This window comes from Haliotis asinina, chromosome 1 (genome assembly GCF_037392515.1).
Source record: "Haliotis asinina isolate JCU_RB_2024 chromosome 1, JCU_Hal_asi_v2, whole genome shotgun sequence".
In the NCBI taxonomy this organism is placed as follows: Eukaryota; Metazoa; Mollusca; class Gastropoda; order Lepetellida; family Haliotidae; genus Haliotis; species Haliotis asinina.
In genome coordinates, this window is record NC_090280.1 from 38,999,299 (window position 1) to 39,011,648 (window position 12,350).

The 12,350-nt window shown below is 40.2% G+C and overlaps 1 protein-coding gene across 1 annotated transcript; it reads right to left on the bottom strand.

The window, feature by feature from the left end:
• Positions 1-2,157: 2,157 nt before the first annotated feature.
• On the bottom strand, positions 2,158-11,878 carry LOC137278730 (glycerophosphocholine cholinephosphodiesterase ENPP6-like). The gene is made up of 8 exons (XM_067811247.1): positions 11,703-11,878; positions 9,488-9,719; positions 9,021-9,175; positions 7,303-7,468; positions 6,714-7,012; positions 5,197-5,337; positions 2,783-2,888; positions 2,158-2,535 (listed from the first exon to the last, which is right to left on the bottom strand). Exons 2-8 carry the CDS (start codon positions 9,708-9,710, stop codon positions 2,309-2,311), a joined length of 1,317 nt encoding a protein of 438 aa, XP_067667348.1. The 5' UTR covers positions 9,711-9,719; positions 11,703-11,878; the 3' UTR covers positions 2,158-2,308.
• Between the last annotated feature and the right edge of the window lie 472 nt (positions 11,879-12,350).

Genomic DNA, 12,350 nt, shown 5'->3' on the forward strand with positions numbered 1-12,350 from the left:
GACAGACCTGTGTACGTCTTGTAATATGGACATCATATACACAGAACACGCCATCACTGTATTTGATGAGTACGAGGTCAATAGCACTGTGCATTAGGACACCTTGAAAGGTCATCGTCTCGAGTTTATTTGAAAACAATTTGGCACATGCGGGATGCACAAAAAAACTTTAATTTGGGCTATAACGTTCAGACAAGAAGAAACCATTACTGTGGTCAGCATAAGCGCTGTTCTCCGCATGGCCTGTTTGCTCCCGCATATGAAAAAAGAGAGTCACTGATCATTACCGTGTGTCGAAGGCGCCAGGTGAATCGTTCAGTCGTCCAACGTACGTCAACGTACGTGCGAAACTGGTCAATATTGAGTTTTTATGTGAAAATATGTTGGACAAATTCCCTTTTAAAATTTGACTTGAATGAAAATGTCGATGTCACTGTAGCATTTAACTTACCTTAAGTTAAGATAATCCATAAAACACAATGTACTAATGCATGAGTAAAATTTCACTATATACAAATGTATATCTCTAGCATGCAGCCTAGAGGAGAGTGGATTCATAATGCTACATTGCATATGTTTAAAGAAGGAAATGATACAGGTGTAATCCTAACACGTAACATCAACATAAATGATTTAAACGTCCTATGGTGACAGACAGAATAATCTGCTTGATTTTGCTTATGTGCTCATAGTCATTCTCAATCTGTATGAAGACAGTCAGTATAAAATTGTGTCTGGATGAGACAAGCCAGTGATTGTTGTATAAACGTTCACCTGCTGTTACAATGACTTACACCAGCAGAGTCTGGTACCCTGACAACCCGATCTGGCAGGTCACCTCTGTAACAGGCATGGGTTTTTCTATACTCATAGCCGGAATTGCCACAGTTACCTGCCTCATTCATTAGACTATATATCCTAACACTTGAGATGGAAGATATATTTTCAGAAAATTTCATATGAAAATGAATTCGTACAGTCAGTTCCTACAATATTTACAATGCATTTTTTTGGATTTTCACTTCTGAACGAAAAAACCCCAGCTACAGTCAAATTCACAACCAATTTTCACATTTCACAGGTAGTACTCAAATTCGGGAACTATGTCATATTAAGAGCATTGAAATTAGGTATCTGCGAAAGTAAATACCCAACAGATGGTTTTGAATCTTCTTCGATCGAAGTATTTACAGGTGCATATTGTAGATAGAGGTACGTCCTCTATAAGGATGGTGTACCGTTACTACTGTATATTATCCCAAAGTTCAGGATGAAATCCTCTTTTGTGTACTCTAAAGGACTGCACTCTCATCCCCCGGTAGTATTATGTGTTCCCAACTCTTGGCAAAAAAGTTTCATTATTTTCAAGTAAAAGAGTTAATGCGTGTAATAAACAATCCCCGTGGATAGACAACTTGGAGGTACCAGGGACATCTCTATGGAGGGACCAGTTTGAGGTACCATGTACAGTATCTTACCCACAATTCCAATGGAGAGACAAGACTAAGATATCAGGGATATTCTCTCACCCACTATCCCAATGGCAATACCGGTTTCAGGTCCCAGAGACACTATGACACATAGGACATCAACTGAGAGACGCGTTTAAGGTACCAGGGATCTTTTCTCGTCCATGGGGAGACTCGCGTTTTGGTGATCCATACCCAGCTTTCATATTGTATTGTCGTCGGACCACATTCTTATTTATACACCACCTGTAATACTTTAAGTGTTTTATCGTCCTTCAGTTTGGTTTAAGACTGGCCTTTGTGTGTGTTTGTGAGAGATGCAGACAGTCCTGAAGCATGTTTAGGGAAGATGAAGCAAAGATTCCGTATCCTTCTGTAAAAGCTTAGGTGGTTTGAAACACAGCCTTTTTTGGCCGGCCCCAGCTGTTGACGACATCTCAAGAACGAGATTCAATCATGCAGTGAATCGAGCGCACGTCTCCAGCCTACTACTGGACCGACCATCCTTGTGTCATCATTTTTCAACAAGCCTGCAAGATACTAACTATATACTGCATGCAAGGATTTGAACCCGAGCGTGAAAACAATTTAAGATATGTTACATCACTCCCCCATACTTCTGCGGCCTTAAAACTAACTTAATAAACACTAAATAGGAAATAGTAACAGAATATTCTGAACGAGTATGATATTTTTTATGTATTTTATTTCAGTAACTTCAAACCAACATGCACTAGAATATCTGTTGCTGTTTTAATGAAATTGTTACCTAAATCGATTACAGGCCTGATAATACAGGTCATGTGAACGAACAACGGATATTGCTGAATGTCTCAGTGTCATTTATTGGAAGGATACCGGGTGTTATATAAAGTCACAGTGATACTGATCACAGCTAATGTCAGTGAACTCTGCAATGGCTGACTTCCGGATTGATCTCTGACCATGTGACTGACATGTGACCACGTCCCATTGTGAGAACGAGGCTTGATGTCGAGGATCTCACACATTATCTGGTACAGGTTGACGTTGGAGAGCCTTTCTGACTTCATACCGGGGATAAAACCTGACAACAACGCAAACATGATATGCTGGTGAATGTCAGTTAGAAATGTTATGATTACTTCTTTCCATTCAAATAGCTATAGGACACTGACCTTTATAAAAACTAATACATTTGGAGACAAACATTGTGTTTAGCAATTTGCCGGCAGTATTGCTCAGTTCATGTACTTTTCAATGTTTGTGGCCCTTTCACGGGACATCTGGTGCAAAGGTACGCCCTTCATATGTATGTCATTGAGTGAACCTACTTGGTCCAAATGCTGTAAATATTCCGCTCATGTTGGCCTCCGCTGGATCAAACCCATGTTCGCCAAGCATAGGTCCTGTGTCATAAGCGTAGTATCCAAAATTGGGCTGAAAAGTGAATAACAAAAAACAAAAATACGTTTGGTTTCTAAATTAGTGAACACATTGTTTGAAAATACAAAACATTTGTCGCACATGAATTAGGTCAGTTCAGAGATTGTTTCCATGTTAGTGTGATAATAGCCCAAATACTCATGCATGTAATGTATGTGATCTGTGGTATCATAAGTGATGAATTCAAATATATTATAAATTATAAATAGACATTTTGTTCATTAAGCAACTGAAAATATGCATATGGACTAATACATCAACTGTTGATTTTAGTTTGCATTTTGTTTTCCTTTTTTAATTTTTTTATTATTTTTGTTTTGTTTTGTTTCTTGGTTGTTCTTTATTTGTAAGTTGCATGTGACTTTTAACGAAACAATCAACATTGTTCCAGCTATGTGGTAGAGGTCTGTTGGAAAAAAACGAGTATGGACGAGGCAATCCAGTGATCCAGTGGATACTGTGAAATGCGTCAATGAGTCAATGCGAGTCTAACCACCAGATCCCGTTAGTCGTCCCATAAGATAAGCATGGCTTACTAATAAACAATTCTGATCTGGAAATTCACTCTTTTCGGATTCGCCGCAGTCCGAGAAAACATAGCTTGTCCAGGGCCCGCTTGCACAGAGCAATCTTAGTTACAATCAATCTTAGGCCCCTACAATCAACTTTACAATCACCATACAATTGCCCTAATCCACAGCATGGCCTTAAGATCGCAATCTTAACTAAGATCGAACTCTTCAACGTTGGAGGTAGAACGTTCTTAAACTCGACTCCTGTCTACAGTTGTCTTCAAGTGCGCAAAGAATGCAGCGCAAATAAAACGTGGAACTGGTTTCTGCACGCAACTGACATTCCTTCCTTAACCTCATCTTGCAGATTTTTCATGAAAACAAAACAAAAACAAAACAAAACCAAAAACAAGCAAACCCCTCCCCCCCCCCCCACAAATCTGTGTAATGATAACGTGGGATTACTCGTACCTCGTGGGTTATTGTCTAATTTTTCTACATTCTAATATTATTTATGAACTAAGAATGTCATACTGCAAATATCACGTTTTATGAAAATATTGAAATACAAGCAAATACATTAACAAATTTGGGTTTTGTGTTACTGACCTACTCATCATGAAAATTAAAAGATAACATAAATTATAAATAAGATTTCCTTATGATACAACACATAAATGTACCATGATTTGTCAATGGTTGTCAATGAATCTGAGTTTGGCATCTGGTCGGTGTTGTTTGGAGAAAATCCCAAATGTATCCCACAAGCATTAGATTTGTAAAGATATGAAAGGGTGACATGACTGGGAGCGTTGTGGGAAATGCATGGCAGGGAAATATGAAAACGATATTATTCCGTGTGTTTTCTATGTGTTTTTAAATACTTATCCACAGTATGTTAATTGCTTTACACTATTTTGTTGATAATTATCTTTTCTCTTTGTTAAAAAACTTTTTTACGCAAATTTCACATGCCTCAGCAAGTGTATTTTCCTGTTTGAAGAATACTTGTATTATATTTAAAATGCATAGATTAAAACTGTATTCTCTCCTCAGAAAGAAACATAAATTTGTACGTTATCCAACTGTAGATTATTATAATGATAAACCATTGATACGTCTATGATCGAAAAGAAACATATGTGGAGATCTGCGATGTCACTACATGCCATACATTGTATTTGGGCATGACAGATTTTACGGCAACGGCACAATACGCAAAGGGAAACTACTCCCATGTTGCGTAAAAACTAAGATTAGCTGCCCTTGAGTTATTGAAAATATCCATGGCCACTGCTAATCGCATGCAGACACCTTTCGTTACTATCCTTTCTTTGGCTATCAAAAAGGTGTGGTACTTCATACTTTTTCCAACACTGAATCAGGTGAGAATTGTACTTTTATGATATCGACTCGAAAATGATGTGGATCACTTCGGCAAATAACGATGTTTTTCAAGTTAAATCGATGTTACATTCTCCGTGTTGATGAAGTGTCGAGGTGAATCATACAGTTTTATGCAATATAAAAGTAACCCCCATAAGTAAAGCTAATTATTTGCGTGACACTGACACCAACTGGAACGCCATTTTGCTACTGACTACAATGATCCTAGCTCCTTACAATTGGTTCCGACCAACTGTAAGTTTTGATTGTAACTTACAATGATCGTAGCCTACAATCGCTTTGAGCAAGCGATTGTAGCCGAAGCCTAAGATCGATATCTTAAGGATTTACAATAATTGTAGCTCTAAGATCGTTTTGTGCAAGTGGGCCCTGGAGACCTTTACCGTATCAATATACCAGGGCATCTCCGCAGCCAGCAATATTGGGGGGATCCGTCTGTGATGCTGAAAGTGCCACCTGTTGGGGATGTCATCCTTCAGATAGGCTGTCATGTGGGGACTGTAGTCCTTAAGTGCATTGTAAACCTGACTCGATAAAAACATACATTCAGAGAAATCATTTTCGTTGCCATGCTTCACGTTGATCAAGATGTGAAATATTGACCTCAGTTCTGATTATACTTACTAAAACAAATTGATCACGAAATAAATAATTTTGTAAATACTGCGATGTCTACATAAATTCACCACGAATTATCCGTGCTTTCTTTCAAATACATATGTCATGTTACACATTGACTTTCGTCCATTGGCAGCGTGAGATGTATTGACCACTGCCTGTATGCTGGTTTTGAATACGGGACAAAGGGCAAATTTTGTCTTCTAGGTGTGTTGCTGGGTTGATGATAAAGCGGCATAAGATCACACCAACAGTACTACTTCCTGCCCCAAGTCAAAATATACCGAAGAGCAAAAGAAAGGCAATTTACGAAAACCATGAAATCTCCTAAAAGTTAGCGTTCATGTTTATGTCTTCTATTGAAACACTTGACAAAAACAGAATTACGTTTCTGTTGCCGTTCAGGCTCTAGAGTTTCGAAGCTCTCTTAGCCCTAAGAGAGTCGTAAGTTCTGTTAACGTATGTCACTTACGACTATCTTAGCGCTAAGAGAGCTTCGAAAATCTAGGCCCAGTATATCTTGAGAGGTGAAATGTGTTTCTACTGGTTGACAAGTATTAGATGAGCCACGACCTGACAAATGACCACAATTTGCATACATGGGAACTTCCTCCAGGACCTTCTATTTGAAATACGATGGAAACAGGTCGTGATCTAAATATTGAAAAGTTCGATTTCCTCGTGTGAATTGTGTGGTAATAGTGTTTTGTTGAACTATATATAAATCGCTCTGCGAGACACGCGTTAAACATTAGCGGTATTGATTTCACGCCACGGTATTGTTCGTGGTTAATCGCCAATGTACCTGCAGCAATTCGTCCAGGTTACTTGCCCCGCCTGCTTGTCACAAACGCGTTCACTGCGCTGGCTCATCTGACACTTGTCAAGCAGTAGATTATTATGATGTGACGAGATTGATGACGAGGTTCAAAATGCTAACACTGACATGTCATGCCACTCGTGGATACCCAACTAAGACACACTATATAGTCCTTGTTTTATCCCTGAGTGGCTAGTGCCAGGCAGGGTAACAACAAATACCATGCAACGCCTTTTGGCATGTTGCGGCCAGGGAAGGGAGCTGAACCGCAGACCTTCCGCTCTATGGGTAGAAGCTTTCTCCACTTCGCCACTGAGACGATCTTTCTATTGGATTTTATGATTACTATAAAATGCGATAAGAATAATATCGATATTAGCCTGTTATTATTGCACAATCTCCAAAATATAATAAATATCCAAAGAAACATCTGCATTGCACCGAACGCCATACCATACTTACTTCTTGTACACGGTCTTGTTTAGGCCAGATATAGACATGGGAGCCGTATCCGTTAAGAATGACGTCGACGGACGACATAGGAATAACGTCACTGACGTTGACGACTTGTGACGGCGATACTGTCGTCATCCCGTGGTCAGAGAATATCATCACGTCGACGGTGTCGTCGAGGCCGTGACTTGCAAAGTTTTTTAGCATCCGCCCAAGTTCTTTATCTACTTCCTCTATTGCAGAGTTGACCTCACTGGTCATCGGTCCATACCGGTGTCCATAGTCGTCCACCTTCTCATGGTAGACCACTGCAGGTCAAATATCAAATTTAATTCGTTATATATTATTGTGGGGAGGTGTGGAATTGTTGTCTTGTTTTAAATAAATGTGTGAATGGTATGATCAAAATGCACGGCTTCTCGAAAAGACACAAGTGTTTTAAGCAATAATTAATATTGATTCATATTGTACCTACTTTGTTGCCGTTAAGAAGATCTGAGACATAAACCTCTTTAAATCCACACCACCGGCGCTCACAGCTACATAATAATGGTACTACTATTGCTGATGCTGATGCTACTACTACGACTTCTCCTACCTGCCAGATCTGCACTGGAGTTGAGGAACAGTTCCATGCTCTCGTCAAGATCACGTCTAAAGTCAGCAATGGTGGGCACGTCTGTGTGCGGCCGACAGTATGTTGGTTGCCTCCCTTGTATGGTCACTTCACAACCAACCCAGTGAAACATGTACACTCCCTTGTCCTTGAACATAACGATAGCTTTAATAGTAGTTATAATATGAACAGCAAGTGTAAAAACAATAACACTCATACGGTATTAATGAAAAAAAGCATTCAAGCAATAGTAATAACAGAAATAAACTTCAACAATGATACTAATAATGCCAAACTATAGAAATAATAGCACTAAGACTCAAAACATATAAAAAATAAATAACGCACAAACGATAGAAATAATAATAGCACTCAAACAATATACAGAAAAAAATGACAATGACAAATAAAAATAATAATAATACTCAAACAATAGAAATATTAACAATAACACACAAACAACAGAAATAATAAGACCGCCTGACCAGAAGGATCATTTCTGATAACAGATCCCACCCTCCTCGTTCCTCTCTCAATGGTTTAAATATGCCCATCTATTCGGGGTAGGGGTTTGATTTATGTGGAGATTCATCATGGTAGAATTCTTTCGTGTACTTTTGCACATATTTATTTCTCGGATGATCCCCTAAGCTGATGCACGCCATGACTCCTGATGAAAGCAGGACCCCCAGGTCTGCCAAGAGTCGGACATGAGAGAAACTGGCGGCTTCTTTTTTGCTGCTCGGGACCAATCACATTACAATCGGAATCTCCTCAGTGTGAGTCTTAAAGAAAAATATTACCATGAAATGGAGATTGTGTAATCAAATTACAGAAACTGTCCATCAACTTGTCAGTGGATATTTTCCTTGACACAAACAACATATCTTAAAAGACATGATGGCATGGCTCCTTGCATATATTTCTGCCTCCATCATGCCTTTGAGTTCCATCCATGATATGAGCAAGAACATGACCTGGAGAATGATGCTTTCAAACGTCTTTGGAATCGGCCCATGTACAGCTTTATAAGAATTTCAGCCAACAAACCTGATCTTGTCCTTTTTGATAAATGAATTTATCATTGAATTTTCTGTCCCTTTTGACAGCAACGTGGCTGGCAAGATTCGGGAAAAACATCCCGAATGGAATGCGAACCTCGTTTTTGAAATGTCCAGCTTGCATCAAAAGTACACCGTCGTCAGGCTCTACATTGTTCTCGATGCCCTTGGTTTGGTACCTGCTGGTGGCGCAGGCAAGGAGAGTGCTCAGGTTCTCCAACGGGATCGCAGCCCTTCTGACACTCTGGGTAATGCAGCAGGCTGCAGCGTTGGGGAGTCTACATATTCTACGGACAGTTCATTGTGGATGCGACTAAGTTGCCCTTTCTGTGAGAAGTCCCATATGCTATCTGGGCTGCGTGTAGAGGGGGTATGGGTCATGAGCTGATGATGACCTTTACCAACCCAACAGTGCCACGATTACCCAAACCCTCTCTTCTGTATATTTGTTTTAATCTGTAAAACATACTCTAACAACAAAAATAATGACACAGAACCAATAGAAATAATAATAACACAAAAACAGAAATAATAACAATATGACTCAAAGAATAATAACAATGATACTTTTCTTAGTGCTCCCACTTGTAAATACACTGAACGTGGAAATTTGACGAGGTCACATGTCAGCCTGTCTACCTGTTTAACTGCAGATATCCACAATGGTTCAGACTCATCATACATAAATGATCTGTCTGCGGCTGTCAAGTTGTCGAACCATGGAGAGTACGTTTTTCCTGTTGTGACGTCATACATTTCGTTACCCACAAACCCGTGCGACTCTATATAAAGGCCTGCAAAAAATGAAAAATTGCAACGTTACTTTCAGCAGTACATAAATAGGGAACAGTAGAATCATTTCTAAAAAGTGGGTTATAGTTACAGCAGCCCATTTGAAAACAGAGTGTAATAGTAACAAAAGTAGATTTACCTGTAAGCAGAGTGTGGTGGTTAAAGAAGACCCACCTGTAAGTAGTATGTAGTGGTTGGAGTTGACTCACCTGTAAGTAGTGTGTAGTGGTTAGAGTAGACCCACCTGTAAGTAGTGTGTAGTGGTTAGAGCAGAACCACCTGTAAGTAGTGTGTAGTGGTTAGAGTAGACCCACCTGTAAGTAGTGTGTAGTGGTTGGGGTATGACACGGGTGGATATGCAGGCACGAGCTGTTTTGCTCGAACACCACGCCGGAAAATCTCGTTGAAAGCAGGCAGATCGAGCACTTGGTCGAAGTAGTCCCAGCGGAAGCCGTCCAACAGGATCAGGAGTAATTTGCCGGAAGACGCCTTACCAAAAATTGCAGCGAGTACCACAAGGTTGTTTAGGAGCTTCATGCTTGCAATCTGAGGAGATGCAAGTGTTTGATTTATATTGTCTGACAAAGCTACCTCGTCAGCAAATACACAGCTTGAACTAGAAACTGCCAAAAAACACGATCCGTACATAGTAAGGTAAGTTTTTTTATTTTTCACAGTATAACGTACCAGTTTTGGGACAAGGCGATCAGTTTACACACAACTTACAGAGTCTGTCAGAAGCTGCCAAAGGTGAAGTGAGACTGGCCCTTGGCCAGTAGGTGAGCTGTATTGACAGGTGAGTTCGTTTTTCCTTTTGCCCAGGTGGCCTTTAGCTTGTTTCTCCGTGCACATCTCGCTGTCTACCGGGTACACCCTGTTTGCCTGTCCTGTTGCTCTTAACAACTGAACGACTAACAAATTTTAGGTTCCCACGGACGGAACTGGTCGTAATTTGACGAGCGCTACATGTCTGACAAGTATGCACGGCGAACTATGTTTCCAACTCAAACTGGTTTTCAAAACAAGGTGTGTAAAATTGGAATCTCACTAAAAGAACGCAAATACCATATCCTTCTATATACGATGTCTTCCACAAGATAAGGGAAAGATAAAATGTTTTGAACCATTATACATATATCCCATATATCAATACATGTACTGAAATTTTCGTTATATCTAGAAACTTCAACTTTTATATTCAATACAACCAGCAGACATTCCAGACAGTCGGTCCAAGTCGTATATGGTATGCGCATCAGATGCAATTGTTTAGCGCATCAGGAATCTTCCATGGGATGTGCCGAGATACTCGTGAAGATCATTTAGAACTTTAAAGTTATATTTTATGGGATATATTACACCAGAAAAGTGGAACCAACCACACGGCGTTAACCATAGTCTGTGAACAAAACTAGTTAAAATATTATCAGAATAAACCTTCAAGGACCAGACAAAAGGGATATACCCCTAGAGCCCACTGGATCACGTGGGTCAATGTCGGGCTTTTTAATGGGCTTAATCATACTATGGCCCCGAATATCGGGGCATGTCCCGTTATCAAAATGAAAAGTAAACAGTTTGTGAAGAATGTCAAGGCATGCACTGTTCTTCAACGACTCAGCAGGTTAAAGTCCGGACCAGCTGCCTTCCCGCATTTCGGACCTGCAACTGCTTTCTCGACCTCATCACAGATGATCGGTTTATCTAGGTCACTGGTGTCAACTGAAATGTCAATCGTCACAAGGCGTGCCGACGAAGTTTACTGTATCTGGCACAAATAAGAATCGTCGAAATGTGAAGCTGATGGTTCCACAAACAGTGAGCTGTAGTCACTTTTCCACTTACTAATACAACAGTTCTGTCAGTAGACGCGCGATAATCATCATCATCATCATCATCATCATCATCATCATCATCATCATACACTTCCATAAGAACGCTTCTGCCACGACCACTAGCAATACCTAGTTCACCGATAGGTTTCTAGAAGGCACTTGGATCAGAGCCCGTATACTTATCTAAGAGACGTTGTTGTTCATCCAACAAAGGACGTCATCTTAATAGACATAGACATATAAAAGACAACCTGCAACAGATCAGCATCGGGGCCTAGCCAAGGGGTTAAGTCATTCGTTCATCACGCCGAATACCCTGGTTCGATTCCCTATATGGGTATACAGTGTGTGAAACCCATTTCTGGAGTCCCCCACCGTGATGTTGCTTGAATATTGCTAAAACGGCTTAAAACCATACTCACTCACTGTATCAGTTCATGGCATATTGCGGATATCCTCTAATAGTTCATAACATATAACAGGTAAACTGCAACAGTTCATGACACGGGGCTGCCCATAACATAACAGACAGCAGTAAATGCTGCGAGAGATCACAAAATGCGTGATCATCTCCGGTAGTTTCTAAAGCAAACAGATTTTACTTTTCACACATTTGGCTGTTGACAGGAAAGTACTTACAAAACCCGGTTTTCACCGTAACAAGGCATATATGTACTCATATATGTATACTCACATGTATTATGTGTACTCATATGTTTCACGTTAGTTCAATGGCACAACGTTCCGACAACTGTACAGAGGCGATGCGCTTGATCCTGGCCAGTAGAGCTATGTGTGTCAATCTGCCCTTTCTGACAAGGTAAACAAAGCCACTATTTCCCCTACTATCATAACAGCACATCAACGGGACACGCCTGACGCTTGGCATTTTTCTATTTTCGTTTTATCAGCTCAGCGTTCCCAAAATACTAACCTCTACCTTGCTGTAACAACGTTCGGGAATCAAGTGTCTGCGGTATAATGAGGATCATAACAGACGGAGGAAATGGAAATAAAAAGTATATTAGTCAGGGTTCTATACTCCCCAGGAAGCTGAGATAAAAACATCTAGGTTCTGCGCCTTAGCACACGTTGTTTGGAATAAGTGTAACAAGTGGACACATATTATTCTTTAAATACTTCAGTTTTTGTAGTGGTCGCGGTGGTGTTGGCAATGTTCATATCACTGTAGATGTCCTGCGTAAGACATTTGTCGGTATCTTATCACAGCCTCACAGGCCTCTGGATATGATCCCGATGGAGCATTAGGGGCGTGAACTTGACAGACGTTTAGATCAACGTCAACGTCAATGTCAACCTCAGCGTCAACACAAGTCCCATA